Raw genomic sequence first — 24,266 nt, 5'->3', positions numbered from 1 at the left:
TAAATTAATAATTAAAATGTAAATATATGAAGAAAAAGAAACTGGTTTTATGCTAATTTTTTTAATTGAAATATGTGTTTTGTTCAGTTAAAAACAACACATCCATTGAGTTTTACCGTCAGTTAATGATTGCATATGTTTGTGTTTGCAGCTTTCGAGGGCAAAGTTCACAAAGTTCAAGGTGTGTGTGTGTGGCAAAGAGAGCGAGGGACAGAGAGAGAGAGAGACAGTTATGGTCAGCAGTCGTAGTAGCGGCAGCGGTGAGATCACAGCCTGGACTCCTCCTCAGCAGTCCCGACTGAGCTTTAGCTCTGAGCCCGGGTCATGTTGGGAGAAGAAAGAAGAGGAGGAAGATGAAGATGAAGGAGAAAGAAGTTAAAGTTTCTCCTCTAAAGAACTTTGTGGCAGGAGGAGTTGGAGGAGCCTGTCTCCTTCTGGCTGGACATCCCTTGGACACCATCAAGGTCTGACAACTAGTTTATGTTACAATCGGGGTTTACATGTCCTCTACCTGTGTGCGGGGGGGAGAGGGGTATCCATAAACACACTGGTTTGGATTCAAGTCAACAGCTAACTCACAATTACTAACATGAAAAATAAGTGTTGTTTGTTTGCAAATTGGAATGATGTCCTATCTAGGAAGTAACACAGAATGTGAAGAAGAAGAAAAAGGAGGAGGAGTAGGAGGATTTACAGGAGGACAAGACTCTAATCCATCAAATCCACTTAATTAAATCAGATTAGCTCAGATTCAATGATCACATGTTTCCGTAGTCGCTTTTACACTTCACACACGAGGGAAGAGGAGACATGCAGCTGAATTTTCAATATTTATTCCAGAACATTATGTAGCTCTCTGTCATCATTCAAAGACAATGGGAGGCAAATACATTGTAATCTAACCTGAGAGCCATAAAACATCCTCATCCTAAATAAAAAAAAAAAAATATATTGCTCAAGTCAACTAGTTATTATTCATATTTTTCATTTAGATACATTTTGTCAATAAAAAAGGATTATATTTGCATTATTGAATACAGGTATAAATCCACATTGTTCATTGCTGTCGTGCTTTCGACTAAACCACTGCGTCCTCTTTTTAACCGGTCACACCTATAGAAAATTTAAAGAAGAAATTATCAACATTTGGTGAATTTTGTTTGTTTGTTTGGAAGGAGAGAACTCTATTGCATGTGTGAGCGTGATTCATTTTACCAGTAGCCTTTTTGTTGTGTAAAAAAAACGATGTGTTATTTCTCTCACACATTGTGTTTTCAGCGGCCATCATTATTTACACACTAACCAGTTATGGTCCAGAGCAACTGAATCACTTTATCAGTGTCTCCAACAGCAAAGAACACTGAGAGGTGTGGCTTTATCTCTGCTACACACACATTTAGAGTGTGTATGTGTGGGTGTCCCCCAGTGAGGAACAGCTAAAGTTTGAATCTCTCTCTCTCTCTCTGTTTTCCTGTGTCTTTCCAGGTGAGACTGCAGACACAGCCGAAACCTTCCGGCACTCAGTGTCTGGTCTACACAGGAGCCTATGACTGTTTTCGCAAAACTGTATCTAAAGAGGTGAATATACACAAATAAGAGTAATACTTGCGACATATTGAAGTATGGGAACCTATTACTCTCCAACACCAAATGTCATGGAGAAAGTCGATATTTTAGTTCACATAATACTGTACACTATATGTAAACATATGATATAAAGCACATAAAGTCACTGACTTTCTTTATGGACTTTGGCGTGAGGGAGTGAATTTAAAACAGAGAGATTTAATTTAATTTAATTTAATTTAATTTAATTTAATTTAATTTAATTTAATTTAATTTAATTTAATTTAATTTAATTTAATATTTAATTTAATATTTAATTTAGTATTTAATTTAATTTACAGACAACCAATGATTTTTATTTTATTTTATTTTATTTTATTTTATTTTATTTTATTTTATTTTATTTTATTTTATTTTATTTTATTTTATTTTATTTTATTTTATTTTATTTTATTTTATTTTATTTTATTTTATTTTATTTTATTTTATTGTCAGTCACCCGAGGGCATCCTAAAAAAAATCACTCACCTGCTTTTGAGAGATCCAGTGAGAGGCTCAAATGTCCTTCGTGGAAACATGACCCAACTGTCACATGAGGCCCCATAAACACGTTGCCTTTCCCCTTGGGAAACAGTGGCCAAAGTCACGTTACATTTCCACAACATACTATTTCAATCTGTGTGTTTGCGTGTGTGTGTCCAGGGCGTCCTGGGCCTCTACAAAGGCATGGGTGCCCCTCTAATGGGTGTGGCTCCGATGATGGCCATCAGCTTCTTTGGCTTCGCTCTGGGGAAACAGTTACAGCAGACGGATCCTGGTAAACCGCTAACGTTAGTGAGCAACGCACTTTTACACAGTCACAAACATTCACACCTGTTTCCATGGTTCCATGCAAAAGCACTGTTGTCAATTAGACTCGTTGATAATTTGTACAATTTCTACAGAAACATTGTTTTAAATGTATTTCTCAATTTGACCTTTCAAATCTGGGGTTCCCAAACACAGGGCCGTGGACTGGTACCAGACCATGGACCATTTGGCACAAGAAGCAACAAATATTATATATTATATATTAGAATAAAATCTATGCAATTATATAAACTGTATGTGCATAATTGTATATATTTTATTAGTCTCTTGAAATATGGTCCAGTTTGAATCTGGTCCATGGCACAAAAAAGGCTGTCGTAGGGTTTCAGATTAGTCCACTGTGATGTGTAGACAACCGATGTATGTTATTCATATTTACTTTTATAAGGTAATTTAATTATTAAAACGTGAAAAAGTATAGACAAAATAATGTTTCAGTACGCAAAAATACGTGAATGTTCTACAAAAGGATTCTATATTTTCTATTTGATTCTTCTGTGTTCTCTCCTCATCAGGTCGACTCAGTTGTTTGTCTCTGGTTGCCTGGCTGGAATCTTCACCACTGTTATTGTGGCTCCGGGCGAGAGAATCAAATGTTTGCTGCAGGTGAGAACATTGTTTTGGCTAAAATGTCGTGTTTTTTTTCTCATAAACAAATTTAAATGCACATTCTTTTAAAAACAATTACTTACTTTCGCGGTCAAGTACAGTTGTTTTTTATTTGATTGTGGTTTCAGGTACAGTCCAGCAGGGGGGGCACTAAGTATTCTGGTCCTCTGGATTGTGCTCTGCAGCTTTATAAGGAGCAGGGAATCCGCAGTGTTTACAAAGGGACATTACTGACTCTAATCAGAGGTGAACCTATTTTTTAACCATCTTTAAAGATTAAAGCCCAATTTAGCTAACTTTAACGGATTTTTCGTGCTTTTATAAGTCTACTTTTGACCGTATTTGATCTATTTTGCCCAAAGCTAAGGTCATTTGGTTGTCTGGTTACTACTTTGGTCACCAAGCTAAAGTTGTTATTTGACAGTTAAAACTGACAGTTATTTTTGACTAGCTTTAATCAAAAATCATAATAAAAATGACTAGCTTATATTTAGACATATTTAATTCTAATTAAATAGAGTTCTTTACTTATATGTTCCTCAGATGTTCCTTCGACTGGTCTCTACTTCCTGGCCTATGAAAACCTCAAAATAAATCTGACACCTGAAGGTCAGAGGTAGGAAAGCTCTGTTTAGAGCAGAGATGGACTGCATATGTATGTGGTGATTTTTTGTACTTTTTAAAGTAATCTTCGTGTACAGTGTTTCTCAGCTTAGCACTCCCAGAATCCTCCTGGCTGGTGGTGTTGCAGGGATTTTAAACTGGACCATTGCACTACCTCCGGATGTCCTCAAGTCCAACTTTCAGACAGGTAGGAGCTAAAGAAGAAGAGATTTAGCTTGTCTTTATTAGCTTATACGTTGAATGTTGAAAATGTGTGTGTACGTTGCTGTGTAGCTGCAGACAGAAAGTACTCCGGTCTGGCTGATGTATTAAAAACCCTGCTGCGTGAAGAAGGACCTAAGGCTTTGTATAAAGGAAGTAACGCCGTCTTCCTCCGAGCTTTCCCTGCTAATGCTGTGAGTTTGCAGTGTCAACACTGGAAGTTTAAATTGACCAAACCTTTATATTTCTATTTATGTGTCTGTTTCAAATCATTTGGAGTTTGTGATGAAAAAACATTACCTCTTCTGTACAAAAAAAAAACCTGCCCTTACTCCCATTTACCAAAATATCTCTCTCTCACTCTCTCTGTCATTTCCTCAGGCCTGTTTCCTGGGTTTCGAGGTGGCTCTAAAAGGACTAAACATTCTTGCACCCAGTTGGTGATATTGGAAAAATTGCGATGAAGATTCATCTGCTTTTCGGCAATTTTCTGGTGCTGAAATATATATGCTTGAATTTTTGTATTTTCTAAAGAAGGACTTGAACGGAATTGCTGTCATGCCGGCTAGCACTGAATCTGTAACCATCGTCTTAGCTATTCATGCTATGTTTAGCATTGTGTCCTGTGCCTTATAAAAGGATCTTCATGTTTTGTTGCCTGAAACATGGAATTAAAATGAACTGTCCGATAGTTTGCATCACCTCATGTACGGAGCAGGCTGACGACTGTGAAGACGTGAATTTGTTTAGCACTGAATAAATCCTGAAATACCTGAAAGTGTTAACGTGCATAACTATTTCCCCTTTAAAGTCAGAGTCTGAATCAGTAGCGGGGTTGCTGGGAGCCTAAAATAAATAGCAGTGAGATTGTTTCTTTAACCAATCAGATTTTGAGTTGGCAACGCCAAGGCCTTCTAGCTGGACCAGAGTTACGTTGGCGATTTGATGGGAGAAAAGAACTTGATATTAGAACCGTAATGGATGGATAATCTGCACAACAGATTGTTAATAATAAACAACTCAACAAACACCTCGAACCTAATGAAATAAAAGAGGAAGCATTTTGTGTACAACTGATCACAGGTCCTGGTGAGTAAAATGTGTGTTTTTTTTAAAAAAAATATTGTAATTGTATTATGTTATTAGCACCTTTGTCTTGCTGGAAGGTAAATCAAATTAATGGTAAACTGAAACAGGTTTTGCTCAGAGATATCAGTTAGCCCTGAGCCCTGAATCATCCTCACAGGATCATCCTCCCTGCCAATAGGTTTTTTTTTTTTTTCTAATTTTGTTTTGTATGGCAGATGGACTGAACAGTGAGGGTTCTGAATGCCCTTATAGTGCCAAATAATTTTCCTTCAACAAAAGATGCACTTTTATTACTGTGCCTATTGCACAAATAAACTCTTCTTATTTATTTTTGTTTTACTGTTATCATTCCCAATATTATTGGGGCAGTTAGGGGACAACGGTCTAGGAAAGTACAACAGGGCAGTATATAAGGCAGCCAATGATGAACAGTTATTAATAATTATACATTTATAAGTGATAATGGACAGTGGTAATTAAACTAACAATAACATTGTTGTTTGCATTTTAGTGTAAGTTAGAAACTAAGAGTTCTTTTAGTAATGGCCTTTTTTGGGCTTTAATGGTTCCATGGAGTGGTGCAGAGTGTATGGTTTATTGTAGTCTTATGAACAGATACAGTTTTTCAGATTATTTTTTTTCTTTTATGAGGCTATAATACTACATTTAAAGGATATGTAATATACAGTAATGCAACAAAAGATTATTATTGAGCATTCTCGACTTCTAATAGTGTCTGTTTATATGTGGAAAATATCAAGTAAAATATTTTAGTTAGTTACAAGACCAACATATTTAACATAAGATACACTTTCTGCCTCTGCCTGAAAAACAAACGGTTTGTTTTCAAAAGTATAATGTGAGTAAAGTAACGTTTTTATAAACATTACGTATTCCGTAAAGTTGAAATAAAATTTAAAAAATCAAAGAATTAATCAATTACTATACTACCTTACCCATAATCCAACGCGCCAGAAGGTCACTTCCGGTGCTGGTGTCCCACAGCTTCAGAGGCTGTAGCGACAGAAAGGTGAAGTGAGGATAGAACATTTGTTTCAATAAAATTTCCAATTTTTTTTTTTTACAAGTCTTTAGTGTATACGTTACAGTAACATTATGCGTCACAGAGCATTCAATTCCATTAGCTTTACCAATGTTATTCTGTTAGCGTTTATTGTTTTTAGCCTGTGAGCGTCAACGACATGAGCTAACAGGCTACCATACCATCAGTGAGCTGCTGAAAAGCAAAAGTCATAAATGTTAAGTTTCCAGTCGGATAATGTGGTTTCCGAGCGTAGAATATATATTTTAACAAAGTTCTCCTTCGCCAATGACAGGAATATAATGTAAGTGTCACTAACGTTTAAACATACAATTCAAGTTTTATTTTATTTTTCAGTGAAACAGTACAGATGTTTATGTAAATTCATCCTCGTTAACATTTCCACATAGTAAATCCCCACGTCTAGCAAAAATAAAGACACTAAGGAGGGAATGACAACACAGCATACTTGTGGCTTAGCAATAATTACACTAGAAATATTTCTGGAAGTTTTTATGATTATTTTAGGAAAATCCTGTACAATCTACATAGTATGAATAAAAAGGATTTTATATTAAGTCCTTGATCCGGTTTTATTTTTTTAGAATAATTTAAAAAAACATTATAATTTCTAATCCATTTCATCAGGGATATGTGTTTGTTTTTTTGCGGGGTCTAAGATTGACATGTATGTGTGTGTGTGTGGATGTAGTGTATGTGTGCATGTGCACTATAGGGATGCCACTCGATGTCAGATGGCCCTTTCCACAATGCCCCCTGCTGCCTTGGAGAATCACCAGTTCCCTGGTCATGGGCATGGTGGGCTCCTACTCCTACTTCTGGACCAGTGAGTTAAAATGCAGCCCCGCACACAACCGCAAATGCAAATGAGCTCAGCTGACTGTGTCTTCGTTTCTGCATTCTAAGAGTACTTGAACTATTTAACCGTCCACAATCACGAAGTGCTGCTAAATCTGGTGGACCAGAGACCTCTGGACACGCCCCTCATCACTCTGTCCAATCACCAGTCCTGCATGGATGATCCACACATCTGGGGTAAAGACACGATGCCATCTTTAAACAGATGAACAGTTGTGGTCCGAACTACAATAGAACCTCTTTGTGGACAGGTATTCTGAAGCTGAGGCAGTTGTGGAACTACAAAAAGATGCGCTGGTGAGTTTTGTTAACGCTAGATATTTAGATAACCTAGAAATGACAATCGCAATGTATATAGAGTAAATATATAATATATACAGTATATATAAATAACCTCAATAGCGTATAAACCGATAAAGTGTAATTATTATCTGTCCGATAATTTAATTCATGTTGATAAAACCACTAAGCCACTACTGCCCCATCAAGATCATGCCAGGATCATCCTTGGAGATTTCAGCTCAGCCTTCAACATCTTCATCCCAGACAAACTTTCCACCGAGCTGACCCAGCTCATTGTGTCAGCTGCTACACATTAATTTATTGTACACTTTCTAACAGAGAAAATCTAGAACCACCAGCAACACACAGACTAGAATTAGAAGCCATATGCTTAATTTATTTAAAGTTTGTTTGTTTAAACATATGGTCTTTATGTCGGCATGTTATCGCACTGCAGCCAAACTTAAAAGGTATATAATCATATAGTTAATAACATGTATCTTTCTCCTACTGATGGATGGACTGATGGACTGAACAGGACACCAGCGGCGTCCGACATCTGCTTTACCAGTGAGCTTCACTCCAGATTCTTCAGCAGAGGAAAGTGTGTTCCTGTCTGCAGAGGTGAGCTTCGTTCTGACATCTGACGGTCTGTGCCTCGTCTTTTCTCACCAGAGTGACAACTCATCTCATTTTCCTCAGGTGACGGTGTATACCAGAAAGGTATGGACTTTATTCTGGACAAACTCAACAAAGGAGAGTGGGTGCACATTTTTCCAGAAGGTATGTTGATGTCCGGTTTATTTCTCGCAACACCCACTTCACGATCTGTTTGTTAGAACATTTGTGAAAGATAAATTCAATAATGTTTCTTTAAAATAAAAACGAGCTGCTCCTCGATTATTATCTATAATAACTTTGGGTCACTGAAAGTAAATCTGGATCTTTTAAACTCCATGGAGGTTGAAGTGAATCATCAGCCTCCGCGAGCAAAACCGTCCCGTTTTCTCTGTAGGCCTTTTTGTGGGAACATTTTTGACAAGCTTCGGTGTGTTTCTTAAAATTGTGCGTTCCTCTTGTGTCAGGCAAAGTGAACATGACTGAAGAGTTCATTCGACTGAAATGGGGTGAGTCCCTCCAACTTTTCCAGTCACGCCCACAAACACATCGCCCTGTGCGTTTGTCATCGTCCTCTAATACTCAGTATTACTTTTGTGCTTCAGGTGTTGGTCGTCTCATCGCAGAGTGTTCACTCCATCCCATAATTCTTCCTGTCTGGCACGTAGGTGAGTATTTTTACTCCTGTTTGCGGGAAATGTATCCATCCATCCTTTCATTTTCAATCGCTTATCCGTTACCGGGTAGCGAGGGCAGCAGTCTCTCCACGACGAGTTCCACACCACTGACAGAGAAATTGGCCTCTGAGCCAAAGCGTCACTGTGGGAAATTCATGATTCTTTTAATTTTGGGTGATATCAAGTTATGACACATTGGACAGAAAAATTACATTATATATATATATATATATATATGTATATATATATATATATATATTATTTTAGTCTTTTTTTGTGAAGCGTCTGCACATCTGTTCAAGTTTGTTCTTTTGACCACTGCCTTATACAAACACAGTTAAAATTCCTAAACTCTTTCTTAAAGAATTACACTATAAAATTATGGAGCATATACAAAAATATATTTAATATTAATAATGTTCCTCCTCTCAGGTCTGAGTGACGTTCTACCCAACATAAAGCCCTACGTTCCACAGATTGGCAAGGTAAGAACATGTACATCACAGCACCAAATATTTTCCACACTTCTGTCAGTGTGGTGAGTGATGTACTTCATCATCAATGGGGTTTTTTTTTTTTTTTTTTTTTTTTTTGGGCTTTTAGAAAATCACAATTCTTGTGGGAAAACCGTTCAGTGTCAAGGACGTTGTTGAATCTCTACGAGCTGAAAACAAGAGCCAGGTGATTCTTAAACTATCTTATCACTTCATTGTCTTCATTGTCAAGTCCCCTAAGATAGTTAATGATCACAGGATCACAGGGTCACAGGGTCACGGCAGGTGTTGATCCACTGCTTCCTTGAGTCACCAAGTTCAAAAACTTGGATCAGGTTTTTAAGAAGTAACCTGTAAACATAACATGCTAAAACGGTTATTTTCTTCTCCCATCGCATTTTTCAGTTAGAAATGAGGAAGACTCTCACCGACTTCATCCAGGGGGAGTTTCGCAGACTGAAGCCTGAGGCGGAGGAACTTCACAGACAAATAAACATAACATCCTGATCCTGCTTCTTCTCGGTCAATGACTGGGCTGATCAATGACTTTGGTCCTAAACCCAACTCTCAGACCAGCTTTACCTCAGTGGTTTTTTCCACACTTCCTGCAAATTTTTACAGAATATGTTTAGTGCCAATCAAAGAGCTCAATGGACTTTTTCAGATGACGTTTTTTAAAAGCAGGATTTTTATTAAAGCTAATAAATTCAGGGCCCTGCTTCCAGAACAGACTCAAATGGATAAACCAGATGCAAAACTGTTGCATGTTGTGCACGAGTCGGAGACGCTGACGTGATCGCAAAGATTCTAGAGTCTGATATCCAGACTCAAGCAGTACTGCATGTAAAATATTAACATGTTATGTTGCCGATTCAGCCTTCAGATGTGATAACAGTTTTTAAACGTCTTCATCATATTCATCTTTTACGCAAGATCAGAGAAGAAACATCAGCAGCACTGTCAATGATTCCTAGCCTTGACCTTCATGTCAGCAGAACACTGTCAGGAATGAAAAAATGGAAAATGAATGCTCTGTGAACGGTTTAGTTACAAACAAGGATAATTGTTTAAACCAAAGTAATGGAGTAATTCATTTTTTATTAGGGTCAAATATATTTACTTTTAACTTACATTTACCATATTTTTTGTTCAATAGATTCACAGACACAATACAAAAATAATTGACTTGCTAATGGAGAAATTCAGTAGTTTTAAGCTCAGGGGGACACAACAGTGACACAATACAAAAATAATTGACTTGCTCAGAGGGACACAACAGCCGTTAAATAACTGCAACCCCATTATTTCAAATTTGTTATTTTGGGATTTCCCTGTTTGATATCTGTTGTTTAGATTTACCTCGACAGAGGGCAGCATCAGCCCCTGGGTCCCTGTCAACTGAAATCCTTTATTCCGTCTATGGCTCCTGATGTGAAAGAGAGTGGAGCGGACCTCTGGAGTAATACAGCACCGTCAGTATTTTATGGCTAGATCAGTTAGGAGTTTTTCAAATTATCTTCAGATGATTTTTGTACTTGTTTCTGCTAAATTGCTGAGACTAGTTTGGTACTTATTTATGCATACATTTACATGTACATTAACATACACCGATTTATAATGCAATGAGGTGAATCAGGAAGTGGTTAATTGATTAATACTTTTTTACTATTTTAGACCTGTGTCTGTTTTATGTTTGGTCTAAAAACATTAAACAAATGGGATATGCCCTCAGTTATTTTTTTTTTATTGTTTTGGGAGTTACATTTTTATGCCACAACTTCTCTTCTCCTGTTGAGATTTTATTGATAGGCGGACAGTTGCCAAAATAAATGATTTGACCTCTCCAGGCGATGGCGATAATGCACCAATCGGCGCTTTAAAAGCCATGACGCCATCAACAAGCGACTGTGGCGTAGCAGCAGAAGAGAAATGGTTCCGGGTTTAGCGGCTCGTGAGTTTAATGTTATATATTATTGTTACATTTAAGCAGAGTCCTTTTGTCGCTTATGTTTCTGAGCATTTCTGAGATAATTTAATTACTTTATGCTCTTAAAGTCACCTGTTTCCACAGCGTTTGGTTATGATAGTTTAAAATGTATGGCAGTTGGCACGGGTGTGTTTGAAGCTATAGGAGACGAGAACACACTGTAAAGTACACACCGCCCGGCTCTGTGTAGCAGGCTTTTTGGACGTCATGACGCAGAGGAAGAGAGCCACACCCTCAGTGAGTCTTAACCTCATATTTTTAGTAACTTACTTAAAAAAGTGCACTCTGTGTGATTTACTAAACATGCTCCCTAAGCCTCTTCCGTTGTTATTAACACAAAAGATCTTGAGTTTATTGACTGTTGGCTCATGGTAAAACAAATTGACCAGACATTTGTAGTGCCAAGTTTTTCCAATTGTTATCTAGCCTCTTGGAGAAGCACAGGGAGGCATTGGTTTTACTTTGGGCAAAGGAAAACATCCAGTGTTTTCTGCACATTGATTGGTTGTTTGACCCAGTTGCCCCACTGTTTGAAATGCAGTCCCGCTTTTCTTAATCTGACCACTAGAGGCAGACTGTTGGACCTTGCTTTCCTGATATGCCTTAAATATCATTAAAATACTGTGAATAAGAGCTACTGAATGAGATCTTCATAGGCGTCCACATTTTTAGTGATCATTTCAGTAACTTTGATACTGCATTTTTGAACTTTAATTTTAGAGTACCCTAAGTAATTCTAAGCGCCAAAGGGTGTTTATAGAATTCTCTGAAAGCCAGGGGAGCCTCTTTCTTTTGACTTTGGACAGATAGTTGATGGTTTCCATTTTGACAATTTGATTTTAGTCACAGAGACAACATGGCGTATCGGCGCTTCAGGAGGATGAGGATGACATTCCCTTCACACAGCCAAGTACATCACAGGTGCAAAAGGCACTGGAAAATGTCACACCTGCACAACTTGACCACAAGGTAGCGCACACACATAATGATTAAAATTAGGTTTTGGTTGTTTTGAAAAGTTGTCATTATTAAAAAGAAACTTTTCTAAATGATTCTGGCATTTGGTTGGTCTTTCTTTTGTAGGCATCTGAGGTTGTGCAATATTTCCTGGTGAAGCAGCAGAAAAAGATTCCTGTGAGGAGAGCAGGTGAGAAAGCACTGGTTGACATGGTATCTTAAGCTCCTGCAGTTTGCAAAAAATATTGCCTATGTATTCAAGCAAACATCAACGTGGTGGAATTATTGGGTACATCATTCTGCTCATTCGTTAGCAGAGATTAAGTTTTTTTTTTAAAGCCTAATAAATTCTGCTCATTCGTTAGCAGAGATTAACAGTTTTTTTTTTTTAAAGCCTAATACATTTTAAATCTAAACGATCGTGTGATAACTGTAGACTAACCATATTTAATCATAATTGCAATTACAAATGGATTATAAGGCACAAATCACTATTGGTAGATATGACCTGGACAAATCTGTACACTGCTGGAACCCAAAAAAGAAAAAAAACAACAGGTAGATGAACCTGTTTTTCCTCTGTTTATTCATGACTAATCCAAGGATGTCAGAAAAATATGCAACTCCAAAGTGTTCTTAATTACTGCCCTGTGCTCAGTGAGGCTGTTCTGATGCAAACCTGGCGTGTATCAGGAAGTGTGTCCACAAGCGCATGTTGGTCATTACAATGGCATTTTAGACTTCTGTGAATCGGAGCGATGAGGTGGATGGACAATGGGGGATCTATTTAATAAACATCACATGTCATTCTGTTGATGCGTTCTAAATGTCAATTGGCGTAATTAATGAAATTATGACCTAATAATTTTCCTGTTTATTGAAAATCTGTGACATGTTGTGTTCTGTCTCAGACCTAGTAAAACACGTGGTGAAAGAGTACAGGAACATTTTCCCCGAGATCATGAAAAGTGCATCAAAGACCTTGGACCAGGTTTGTTTTTTGTTTTTTTAGGTTTATTTTATTTCAATTGCTGAAATATCCACCAGCGAGCAGTGAGCTGTTTCCTCTTACTGGTACAGGTTTTTGGCCTGAAGCTGGTTGAAATTGACAATAAAAATCACCTGTACATTCTCATCAGTAAGTTGGAGAACGTGGATGGACCACACACCAGGTAAGTTTCAAAGCAGACTTTGAGATCGAGATTTTTTTTTTGTTTGTTGGTTGTTGTTTTTTGGATAACATGTTATATTGCTGTATTTTATGTTATTAAAATTAATAATATATCTTTTATGTTTTTGTTTGTTTGTCACAGTGTCTCCAGTCCAAAAGTTGGTCTGTTGTTTGTTATCCTAAGTGTTATTTTCATGAAAGGAGGAGTGGTCAGAGAAAGTGAGTTTAAAAATAAAAAAAAAATACAAAAAACACCTACAAAATATCAGTCATTTCATTTTTATTTGTCCAATTTTTGTCTACAGACGTCATCTGGAACACTCTGAAGAAACTACGTGTTGATCCCGGGTCAGTTTAATTATTGTGTTGATTATAAGTTTCTAATGAGTTTATGATTACCACAGTTAAGTAGCCCTTAGTGGGATTTAAACCCTTTTCGTATCATCAGATTTTATGATTTTCTTTTTTATTGTATTGTATAACGTGCCCTCAATATATATGTATATATATTTTTGCTTATGTTCTAATTTACTGCAACTTTAAACTTACAGAGAGAAACATGCGGAGTTTGGAGACGTAAAGAGGCTGGTCACAGATGAGTTTGTTCGTCAGAGGTGAGAGTCGGCAGCTCGGTCAAAGAAATGTTTAAAACAGATTTTATATGAGGCTCAAAGTGTAAGTCCTGAACCTGCTTCATTTTATTAGAATGCTTAATTTTATTATACAGACTGAGGGTGCACTCATACTCGGTAAACGTAGCGCTCCCCATCATGTTTGCCCCCAAAAGTCCGCATTCTACGGTTAGTGTGAGTCCAAGTGTACGGTGCACTTGCCTGGCGCGGTACACTCGACCACGCATGCGCAAAACGAACTAAAGTACCCGACGCGGGAAGACTTGCCGTGACGTGTAAAGCAAGCGACCGTCCCTCCATTACAACAACAATAACAATAATGGCAGCGGCAAAGTGTTCGCTGTGGTCTGAGGAAGAGGTGAAATATTTAATGCCGACGGCATTCAGCAACAGCAGGACATGACTGGAGAAATGATGCAAGTATGTGGCAAAATTCGAGACTGTCGTCTCAGCCATGGATATAAGCGGCCCATTAAACAGTGTGGGGACAAATTAGAAAAAACCTCAGGATTCAGTACCTGAAAACGGCGATACGACGCTATCGACTAACAACTGGCCCGAGTGTGAGTGCACCCTTGCATGTGTACAGCGTCAGTCAGGCTGTAGCTCAGTGGTCTAATGCGTGGTGGCATTTGAAGTCAGAAGATCAGAGGATCAAGACCAGCTGTTGGGAATGTGTAGTACTGGTGTGATCAGAGCCGGTGTCTGTCAGACCATAGACTCGGGTTTATACCACACCAAAGATCAGCAGAAGTGAGAGCAATATCAGAACCTCAGCTTTGGAGCTCAGAAGCTGGATATGAAGTTCAAACTTCACACATTTTATTGTTACTGTGTGGGGTCAGTGTAGAATTAGGTAAAGCTGTACTTCTGTTTACCTGTGTGTTACATCTGTTTATTTGTGTGTGTGTATATGTGTGCGTTGTACCCTAGGTATTTGGAATGTGTTCGTATTCCTCACACAGAACCGGTTGAACACGAATTTCACTGGGGTCAAAGAGCTGAGCTGGAAGTGTCCAAAGTCAAACTCCTGGAGTTCTTAGGTCAAGTAAGGAAACATTTAATGTCAAGGCACTTTATGCACTACTGTGGTGAACATAAATAAATAAATAATAACTTGTGTGTTTGTGTGACTGTTTGTGATGTCAGCTTCATGATCAGGATCCTCAGTTGTGGAGCCAACAGTTCAAAGAAGCTCATTCTTCTGTGAACCCTCCCAGCAGCTGAACAGCAGAATCACCCAGAGAGATGAAGATGACGTTTTTATTTTCAGTTAAAACACAGACAGAATCCCCCCCTATCTTATTTTATTAGGCCAATTCAACATTGAAATATCAATCCATCCATCCATCCCTTGTCATCCACTTATCCTTTACCCGGTCGTCGGGGCAACAATCTCCATGACCTTCACCCAAATCACACTGCACCGTACCAACCTCCCTGAACCTTCCTGTGGGTGGTGAGTCCATTCGAAGATACCAACCACCCTAACCTAGATTCAAACTTGCCCAGGAGGTGAACCCACACCAAAGACAGAGACATTGCTTCTGAGCCAAAGTGCCACAACATTGAAATAGTTTTGATAAAATAATAAAATACTGTACACATTTTTACATTTTGTGGGAATTATAATCATTTTTTTAAATGTTAAATCCTGTATTTTTTACTCTTTTCTTCTAAAATGTGTCTGTTTTCCCATGCTGTGGTTAGGTTGTATTGTAGTCCGTCTACTTACTGTCTCTTTTACCTTCTTTTTCCTCCTTCCTCTTTTCTCTCACCCCGCTGCCTAACTCATTTTTCCTATCTTCTGCTCTCCCTTGGCCAAAGCAGACAGCTGCACACTTTAAGTCTGGATATTTATTCTCTCTAAGAGAGTTTTTTTTTTTCTCACCACAGTTGCAAAAGTTCAACTAAATCCAGTCCAGTTTCACTCTTAGACGCAAGTAAAAAATCCTATCTGATTAGATGTATATTTGTGACAGTTTTCATTGGTGGTGCACCGTGGGATGTTTTTTAACGTTAATTTGGTAATTCCGTTTTCGGACCATCATAAATACTTGTCAGCTGTTAGACAACAATTTTGCACATTGACAAAATAGTTGTAATTCTAAGAGAGTAATCTAATCTAATTTAAATCTAATTTAACCAGTTCTAGACAATGTAGTTTTGCCATGCAAAGTTTCTGTACTCAAATGTCTATATCCTATTAGTCCCATTTACTTCCTGGTCCCTCTTGTATCAGTAACTCAGTACCAGAGCTTTGGGGTCTGTGGTGGAAATGCATCAAATCTTTGTAGTGAAACCAATAAACTGGTGTTGGTCAGATGAAAGGGTTTTTATTGACATCTTTGGAATTATTGCACCCGTTTCTTGTATTGTATTTTATTTGTAAAATGATCAGTGTTAAAAACCTACAGCAGTACAAACAACACCTACACTCTCTGTACCCGTGCTTTGGAGAGGAAGATTGGAAAACTGATTTATTTTGTCAGTTAGGAGGCAGGAAAACATAGATCCAGCTCATGCTCGTTGCATAGAAAATAAGAAATGACACAGATTGACTAAAAGATTATTAAGAATCGATTGCGGCAGAACAGACTGGTCGACATTTGACGTCAACGTTTAGATTTTAGACAGATGACATTTAATGGAGGTTAGCGTTTCTTTTCCCCCCCTTTAATTACTTAAGTTATGGCTTTGTTTTGGTGTATTAAAGTGCATTCAATAGTATAACCGTCACTGTGGTACAGTTTGAGTCTTGACCTTCCTTGGTCTTGTCCAAGATATTGTTATTATTGTAGACTGATTCGGACTCGCGACTCACTTATTTATTAAACTAACTGAGCAACTGTCGACCTGGGAAAATCCATTTAGAGCCGTGTGGATACGGTTGTCAAATGTGGACCCTGCAATTTGACTCCAGCTTTCTGCATAGTCCGCTATTCTAAATGTGGATCGGTAATGAACCGGTTTGGACTACTGTAAGGTTATTTCGGTACAGTATGGATCCTGGAGGCTGACTGTGATTTCCAGCCTGGTCTTCTTTTCCTCTAGATGTGTTCAGGGACGGTCTCTAAAGCCTCTTCTGGGTCTCTGTCCACGTCCACATTCTGGGAAAGACGAAGGAAGAAGAGAGGGAAGACGTGCACCAAGTTACTGTCAAGTGTATGTAATGAAATATAACAGTTTAATTTCACTTACAATTTACTCAACGTGTAACCTGGCCCTGTTTAGTTAAACACAACACTGATATACTCGCAGAAATGAACGAAACACACAATGAGTGGTTGGGAATCACTGCTTCAAACTGATTGGTGGAAATTGGCAGAACGCTGTAGTGAGGTCGTGTCACCCGTTTGTATTTGTTGTTTTTCTTTAAACAACTTTGTTCGAAGTGTTGACCCACCTCAGGTCTGTCCCTGTGTGTGTTCACAGCTTCAATGTTGAGGAAAACTGACTCAACTTTACAACCTGAAAGGAGTTAGAAAAAAAGTTAGAAAACCATTACCAACTCAGGTAGGTGACTATTAGCCCAAAACAGCTATAAAATACAACACTGATGGTAAGTACTGACCGTACGCCACTGGAGTGAGTTTTAGAACTGTGTGCAGAGGACACTTGAGGTACGGTAGTTCGTCTGCTCCAAAAGGAAAACAGAAAGACAGCCTGTCCTGAGTAAATCTCTTCGATTTTATATCCTTGAACAATGCATGTATGAGAGGAGAACAAATACTACTTCGTGGAATGCAAGTACACAGGTTTTTTTCATATCCTAGTAGTATTTTTTCACACGTAATTTTGAAAATATAGACATGGATTTGTTTGTTGTCTATGGAGAGTTTTAAAAGTTGTGTGTTTTTGTTTTGTTTTGTTTTTTTACCAGCACTCTTGTCCAAGAAATATGCGAGCAAACATCTCATCACAGCTTGGTGACAGATGACTAGAATGTTCTCCTGCCTCTCCAGCTCCATGATGACCGGCTCCAGACGCTGGACCAGGTCCTCATATGACTGCAGACGCAGGTAAAAAAAAAAAAAATCAGCTTGGATTATTTGTTAAGTGGTGAAAAGTAAAAAGAGTCGTCCAAACGTACCTCTCCTTTGGGGTAACGGTACCGATACTTGTCCTGGTCCCTGAGAGCAAACTCTTCTGGGTAATTCTCCTGAATCTCCTCATACGTCATATCCTCACACACACCCTAAACAAGAAACGCGCAATGTCAATAAAATCCTCAGGAATTTAGCTAATGATAAATTTAAAGTGCTTGACAGGACAGGAGGTAATTTCCGGACTATAAGCCGCTACTTTTTTCATACACTTTAAACCCTGCGGCTTAAACAATGATGCAGCTAATTTCTGGAGTTTTACAGGCTAACGAAGAGTAGGTAGGCTACTCTGTGTTATACTAGTAGCGTATGTCTGTCTGTGAATGGCTGTGTGCGTATATGTGCGTGAGGCGCGCGCGAGAGAGAACGGTAGCTAAAGTTCAGAGCAGTTTCAGTCCTGTCATGTTGAAGTGTGAGTTGGTTATACAGGAGCTGTTAAAACACTGTTTATGTTCTGTTGTGGTCGGTGGGGCTGATAATAAAGACCCCAACTTCACTGTTTCTGTTTACCTCTGCTGCGGATAAGCACAAAGTGAAGGGAGTTAGCCCTCGAGCAGATCACTAAGTCACTGTGCATTCCAACTATGGTCGGGGTGCCGAAGCAGAGAGCTAATATGTAGCTAGCCGTGTTACAGGCACTGATCGGAAAAAAGCATTTATTTAATTTAAAAGTGAAAAAAAATCTTTCTGTGTAAATATCCCATGTTGCAACGTCAACACTTGCGGCTTATAGAGAAGTGCGGCCTATATAAGTACAATAATTTCTTTTTCTTCCTAAATTTAGTGTATGCGGCTTATATTCATGTGCGCTCAATAGTCCGGAAATTACGGTAGTTTTGTTTTTGGAGGCTAATCTCACAGCGTCGATCTCGTTCAGAGCCTTCCACTGTTCATACTGGACTCCCAGAGCTTCAGCAGTTTGGATGGTCCTCTTCATGTGGCTCGTCCAAACCTTCAAGTCTGTTATGCACTGTCCTCGCATGTAGCTTCCCAGACCGTTGGCAAACTGTTACACGCCAGACCACAACACAAACCATGACAGACCATAACAGACCACAGAGTGACAACGATACATGGACCAAGTACCACAGCGACCCAAACCTTGGCTCCTCGTTTGGACAGCCCCGAGTCTCCTCCAATGCGCCCTACCAAGTTCAGTTCACTCTCTCCATGTCGGCACAGGTAAATGGATCTTGGCGTGACGTGGATGTTCATGAGGTAGTAGACGATCCTGCTTTGAATGTGATCTTGGACCCGGTTCACCAGGTATCGACTGCCCACGTTGAAGATCTTTATGTAGGACAACTTCCTGCAGAACAAGGAGAGCAGGTATGTTTTTAAAGACGTTATCTGTGATGCGTTCATGATCTTGAAATAGTTTGAAACAGGTTAAGCAAAAAAAATAAATAAAAATTGTGAGCAGTCATCTAGTCTGTCAACAACGACTGTTTCAAACTCCCAATGTGAAATGTCTTGATGGCAAAAAAATAAATAAAAAATGTCTACTATATTGATCCCATATTTGGGAAATGGTTGTGTTAGCAGCAGATATCCTGTTAATTGGCTGCCCCTAGCAAGTGCCAAGCATGGGGTTCCTCAGGGAACCAAACTCAGGGCTCTGTGCGTCCGAGATGTAATATTAGGTTCACCTGGGTATTTCAACCTTAAAGGCTGCTCCCTACGGCTACATGACATTGTATTATTTTGCGGCTGATAGGCTCCTGTATGCGTGGGCAGATGGGTCACCTGTCTTTATCATCATCAAGTGGTACGTAGGTCAGTTTGTAACAATCTATCCTCTTCAGAAAGTCAGCCACAGCCTCGTCTTTGTCGCAGTCCACGTAATCTGGGCTGCTCAGCTTCACTTGCTGCGGATGTGAAACCAACGAACAGAGAAGAGAGGGAACAGCCATGAGTCAAATCTACGTTTTAATCATGTCTCATCACCATGTTGTCAAATTAATGTCGTTGTTGACATTAAACCAACTGACTTTGATATTCTCAGCAATGATTTCTGGATCTTCACAGACTGATTCCACAAAGAAAACCTGAACAGAAACAAACATTTAGTTTTCTTTCTTTCTTTTTTTCCTTGTATTTTTCTGAAGCAGCAGACAGAAATTAAAAAAAAAAAAAGACCTTATAACCGTTTTCTTTGGCAAAGTTGAGAATGACCTCTCTGCGTTCCCGGGTTGTGTTAGTCGCATCGAAAACCTTGAACCAGAGGGGGAAAAAAATGACATTGAACTCCTTTCATTACCACTAAAGAAACAATGTACGATGTATCATGACAAGGAAGTAGTCAGTGATGACTCACCGCCACCTGACCCTGCAGCCTGGTGAAGTAATCGCACACGTCCTGAAGAGCAGCAAGAGCGCATGCTCTGTATGAGGAAACAAGAACAAAAAGTGCTATCACAAACAGATTCACGCGTCGTGACACTGTTTACGCCCCCAGATTAGCATCCAAAAAAAGTATGCTGTCCATACTAAGCATTTTGTCACAGCCTAATAATTTAGCTACTATATAATAATAATAATAAATAAATTATTAAGCTAACCCATGACATGTAATAAACAGTGATAAAATACGCTTGTTGATACGTAGGGTGAAAGTTACGTTAAGTTCATACTTGCGTATTTTCATAGCTTCTTCGTTGTCGGGTCTGAAGAACTCGAAGCTGTTGTAGGAGCGCGTGGCGTCTCGGCGGTACTGACCCACGTTAAACACTGTTACAGACACAGGGGTGCGGGGACACAAAGGTGTTGATGCGTCTTTGTTCGACGGTAAAGATGTTTGGTTTTTTTAGATGGTAAAGTTCATATGTCGTATTAGTGGTTTATCGGATGTTAAGTTTGTTTGTTGGTTATTAAATTTTTGAATTCCCTACTTTGTGCCACAATGGGGAAATTCACAGTGTGAGACTTCGCAACTCACACAGGCTGCCACAGGAGGCGCCAGAAACCTCCTGCATGTAATGCAGATGTGATAACTGCTTCACTAACTATGAAACCACAATGGTAGTAATGGTGTGTTTGTCTGATGGTAAAGTTACTCGTTGGTCATTGGTTGTTGGATAGTTGGATGGTTGGCTGAAGGTTGCGTTGGTTTACTAAAAAGTCCAAACACTTGGAGGTTTCCCTTTTGTGTGGTTTATTCTAGCTTGGTTAGCTAGGATGGTATTTAAAGCTAATGGATGTTAGCCATTAGCTTTGGTTGGCTGGTTGATGGTATTATACCTTGATTTCCCATTGTTTATGTTTTTTATCTAGTAGCTTGCGTACTTATAGTGAGTTGGCTGGAACGACAGTAATTAGTGTTAGTTGCTACAGTAGTGTGCGCGCTGCCATTTTCAAATACCTTTGGTTGTGACTCCTATCCAGTTCAAGTACCTGGTGAGTTTTTTTGAAATGTAGGTCTTTCCCCGTGCCGGAAGTCCCACCATCACGATCATGGTTGGGGAGTTGGTGAACTGGGGCACCGACGCTGTGACACAAATACACAAACACGCTGGTCAGTTTCTTGAACACCCCACGACCCAAATGTGCTTGAATCATTCAGGTCAATAATAAAAATAATCACCAATGACGGTTCAGAAAACAACAACGTAGAGAAAATCTGTGATTTTATAATAACGGTAAATCCATTACTGAACCGACGACAGGGGGCAGCAGCAGTGCAGCAGCTCCCGTGTCCGTGTGAGCTCAAATCTCCGCTATTTTTCAAAGAGGTAAAATAAGTGTGTAGTTGGTAGTTGTAACAGAGTGAATGCCTTACAATTTTTTTAAAGTTTAAACATTGTAGTACCTTATTGAACCAAACCAAATTAAGCTTGAACTGTTTTTGTTTTTTTAGCTTTTTAACTGTATTAATATTTTTAAAAAAGTCTTCGTCGGCTGCAGCTGGAGACTGAGGACACGTGGAGGAAGCGTGATGGACACGCTGTACCTTTGAGGTGAATGTCCTCGTAGCCACAATCTCTCAGTCTCGCACACACAGAAACACATGTACGCGCAGTCTGATTTTCATGACTCGTGAGGACTTCACACAGACACGGCGCATTCCATTAGCCCCTTGGTCTTTACCTTAACCAAAACGCAGCAGTAATTTTAACCCCAGTTCCAAACTAAATCTCACCAAAATACTGTCTTTCCTAATGGAGAAATGTCCCCTCAAGGACAGCTATACCGAGATCACACACACATAGTAATATGCAGCTCATCTTATTCTGAAGACCAATTCAGTCCTGCTTGACAATCATCTGCAACACTGAGGTGAAATAACAGGATGCCTGCCCGTGTGTACACTCACAGCCTCGGCGTTTGCTTAGTCGACTTCGTAGTGATGGAATCCAGATTTTCTCTAGAGGATTCTGGGTCAGTGTCTCTGACGAAGTCATGATCCCAACAGTTAGCCTTAGTATGTGTGACAGTGTCTGTGAGATGCCAAAGGTTGGCACCGATTTTTAAATCTTTCTGACCCAACATCACCCATAGGGCAGAGCCTGACCCGGCTGGATGGAGTGTCTAGTTGGTCGTTTCACCTGTCACTCATGTTTACCTCCTGTTTGCCTGGCGGTGAGACCGAAAAAGAGCTCCAATCACAAAGAGTGGCTCTGAACTTTGGACCCAGCAAAAATGAGGCGATGTCTCATGATGTGGTGGACTGGTTTTAGTAACATCTTCAGGGCAGATTTTTCCAGGACTCGTGAGTCTCCTGGAGACCAAAGCCTGGTCGTGATGAGAGAGAACCTCATTTCTGAAGCTTTTGTTTTGAATTAACAGGTTGTGGGTTTTTTTTTTCCAGTTTGAGTGATTGTTTGGTCCACTAACTGCAAGGTAAGGGCAAGGGCAAACTAAGGCCTGGGGGCCAGATGTGGCCCGTTCAGCTTTTTAATCAGGGTCGCCAAACTTTTCCAAATTATATATATTTTTTATATTATATCATTTTACTTCTGCCTTTTCCCTGCAATACCCGTTTCTCCAATAGATGGCGTAGAAAATGATAAAAGCATTTTAGCATTTATACATGACTTTTACATGTTATTTATCGTAGTTCACACGAAAGCTCCAGTTATCTGCTCCTGACCTGTCCCCCTGTTCAATTTTAGGACAATTGTGGCCCGCGAGTCAACACATTTGCCCACGTTTTGTCCACGTCGATGACCCTCCCACAGAAAAATGTAAAGGCAGAATCGCAAAACAATGAAAGGCTTGTTTGTCAAATGTCATCCAAATTGTGTCTTTAAGATTCGTAAGTATTTCGTCCCGCAAACAAACTTCTGGTTTCTTCTTCATGTCAACGTTTTCATTGATCTTCAACTCTCTTTCTGATTTTTTCATGACTTTCTGCTGTCTCTAAGCCTGTCTTCATTCTGTCACATACTGTGTTGTCTCTCTCATTAGCCCTTCTGTCTCTGATCCTGGTTTTATCCTGTTATTTCCCCATGTCCATCCTGTCAGTCTCTGCTTATTGCCCTGTGATTGTCCTTATTTGTCCATGCCTATTTTAATGTCTTCTGTCCAGCTTGTCATTCTATGTATCCTTCTGGCAATGACACACAGGAAGTTGCTATTTATCTAATTCGTCTCTCTCAAAAGTCTCCGCGCTTAGAACACCCGTGCGTCTGCTCGTGCACGTCTAATCAACTCTGTATTAATCTCACCTGTGCTCTCGCAGCGCACGCGCCTTCTCGGTGGACGCACGTTCCCCTTCACCTCCATTTGTTTCCCGAAGAGCCACGTGTGTGCGCGAGTGCCTCTTGGCTTCTGCCCCCCCGAATATGACCAATGGCAGGTCTCTGACGTCAGTACAGACGATGACGAAGCAGTAAACATGGGTGTGCACGCGCTTCCGCGAGCCCAAGCGAGTTACATAAATGCGCCTGAGTGTGAAACAGCTGCAGCCGCTTCTCTCCACCTCCACTCTGGTTTAGTATTTCACACACACACGTACCCCAACATTTACTTGGAAGAACTAAGCATTAACGTTTTATTCCTTTTGTCAGGATACGCAAAGCACGTAGAGAAACTCTCGGACGTTAGCACTAAGCATTACAGGAAATGTTGTCTTCTGACGGTTGTGTCACTGAGGTAAACTTAAACTAAGTTATTATTTTAAACGTTAAAGTTAAAAAAAAAACATTTAAACAGGATGATAGGGGCCGCAAGTTCTTAAACTTGAACTTAAACTTAAGTTTCATGTCGAGCTAATGCTAAGTAACATGATTACGCAGTCAAGGGTTTCTTAACAAATGAGTATGGGGGTTCTCGATCCATCTCGCTATAAATTAAACTTAAATAAAGTTTTATTACACAGCAATGAACAATATTTGTAATTTTGAATAGATAATAAGAAAGTGCAGAAACATTTATTAATACTGTGTTGTATAGATGGTTTACCGATAATCGTTATTACCCATGATGCATCGCGCCGTCGGCCATGTTGTCTGGCAAAACGCG

The 24,266-nt window shown here is 39.4% G+C and overlaps 4 protein-coding genes across 8 annotated transcripts; 3 read left to right on the top strand and 1 right to left on the bottom strand.

The window, feature by feature from the left end:
- Positions 1 to 165: 165 nt before the first annotated feature.
- Positions 166 to 4,643, top strand: LOC103384533 (mitochondrial carnitine/acylcarnitine carrier protein). The gene is made up of 9 exons (XM_008318083.3): positions 166 to 464; positions 1,486 to 1,578; positions 2,269 to 2,396; positions 2,952 to 3,042; positions 3,174 to 3,291; positions 3,589 to 3,661; positions 3,747 to 3,856; positions 3,943 to 4,064; positions 4,252 to 4,643. Exons 1-9 carry the CDS (start codon positions 354 to 356, stop codon positions 4,312 to 4,314), a joined length of 909 nt encoding a protein of 302 aa, XP_008316305.1. The 5' UTR covers positions 166 to 353; the 3' UTR covers positions 4,315 to 4,643.
- A 1,280-nt stretch (positions 4,644 to 5,923) lies between these two features.
- Positions 5,924 to 10,028, top strand: tafazzin (tafazzin, phospholipid-lysophospholipid transacylase). Its single transcript, XM_017035890.2, has 11 exons — positions 5,924 to 5,989; positions 6,714 to 6,848; positions 6,929 to 7,057; positions 7,132 to 7,177; positions 7,701 to 7,786; positions 7,865 to 7,945; positions 8,248 to 8,289; positions 8,386 to 8,448; positions 8,890 to 8,942; positions 9,061 to 9,138; positions 9,357 to 10,028. Exons 2-11 carry the CDS (start codon positions 6,725 to 6,727, stop codon positions 9,456 to 9,458), a joined length of 804 nt encoding a protein of 267 aa, XP_016891379.1. The 5' UTR covers positions 5,924 to 5,989; positions 6,714 to 6,724; the 3' UTR covers positions 9,459 to 10,028.
- Positions 10,029 to 10,834: 806 nt separating this feature from the next.
- On the top strand, positions 10,835 to 15,311 carry ndnl2 (necdin-like 2). 3 transcript variants are annotated; one of them, XM_025059521.1, is made up of 11 exons: positions 10,835 to 10,902; positions 11,023 to 11,175; positions 11,782 to 11,907; positions 12,022 to 12,085; positions 12,807 to 12,886; positions 12,976 to 13,067; positions 13,209 to 13,285; positions 13,372 to 13,414; positions 13,618 to 13,680; positions 14,632 to 14,746; positions 14,848 to 15,311. In XM_025059521.1, exons 2-11 carry the CDS (start codon positions 11,146 to 11,148, stop codon positions 14,923 to 14,925), a joined length of 768 nt encoding a protein of 255 aa, XP_024915289.1. In that variant the 5' UTR covers positions 10,835 to 10,902; positions 11,023 to 11,145; the 3' UTR covers positions 14,926 to 15,311. The 3 variants fall into 3 exon arrangements, 2 of the variants coding, with proteins under 2 accessions (XP_024915289.1, XP_008316303.1); XR_003050909.1 differs by having other exon boundaries at positions 10,850 to 11,175; positions 14,848 to 15,126; positions 15,174 to 15,311; XM_008318081.3 differs by having other exon boundaries at positions 10,850 to 11,175.
- Positions 15,312 to 16,018: 707 nt separating this feature from the next.
- LOC103384530 (6-phosphofructo-2-kinase/fructose-2,6-bisphosphatase-like) lies at positions 16,019 to 23,838 on the bottom strand. 3 transcript variants are annotated; one of them, XM_017035887.2, is made up of 14 exons: positions 23,471 to 23,823; positions 21,166 to 21,291; positions 20,438 to 20,534; positions 20,122 to 20,188; positions 19,944 to 20,018; positions 19,796 to 19,852; positions 19,551 to 19,672; positions 18,906 to 19,113; positions 18,664 to 18,810; positions 17,792 to 17,896; positions 17,579 to 17,708; positions 17,273 to 17,335; positions 17,105 to 17,169; positions 16,019 to 16,808 (listed from the first exon to the last, which is right to left on the bottom strand). In XM_017035887.2, the coding sequence occupies exons 1-14, from the start codon at positions 23,640 to 23,642 to the stop codon at positions 16,749 to 16,751; spliced, it is 1,494 nt and encodes a 497-aa protein (XP_016891376.1). In that variant the 5' UTR covers positions 23,643 to 23,823; the 3' UTR covers positions 16,019 to 16,748. The 3 variants fall into 3 exon arrangements, 2 of the variants coding, with proteins under 2 accessions (XP_016891376.1, XP_008316301.1); XM_008318079.3 differs by lacking the exon at positions 23,471 to 23,823 and adding an exon at positions 22,117 to 22,274; XR_003050908.1 differs by having other exon boundaries at positions 16,732 to 16,808; positions 17,273 to 17,364; positions 23,471 to 23,838.
- Between the last annotated feature and the right edge of the window lie 428 nt (positions 23,839 to 24,266).

Source organism: Cynoglossus semilaevis, chromosome 10 (genome assembly GCF_000523025.1).
Source record: "Cynoglossus semilaevis isolate Cse_v1.0 chromosome 10, Cse_v1.0, whole genome shotgun sequence".
Classification (NCBI taxonomy): Eukaryota; Metazoa; Chordata; class Actinopteri; order Pleuronectiformes; family Cynoglossidae; genus Cynoglossus; species Cynoglossus semilaevis.
This window is presented reverse-complemented; position numbering and strand designations above follow the sequence as displayed.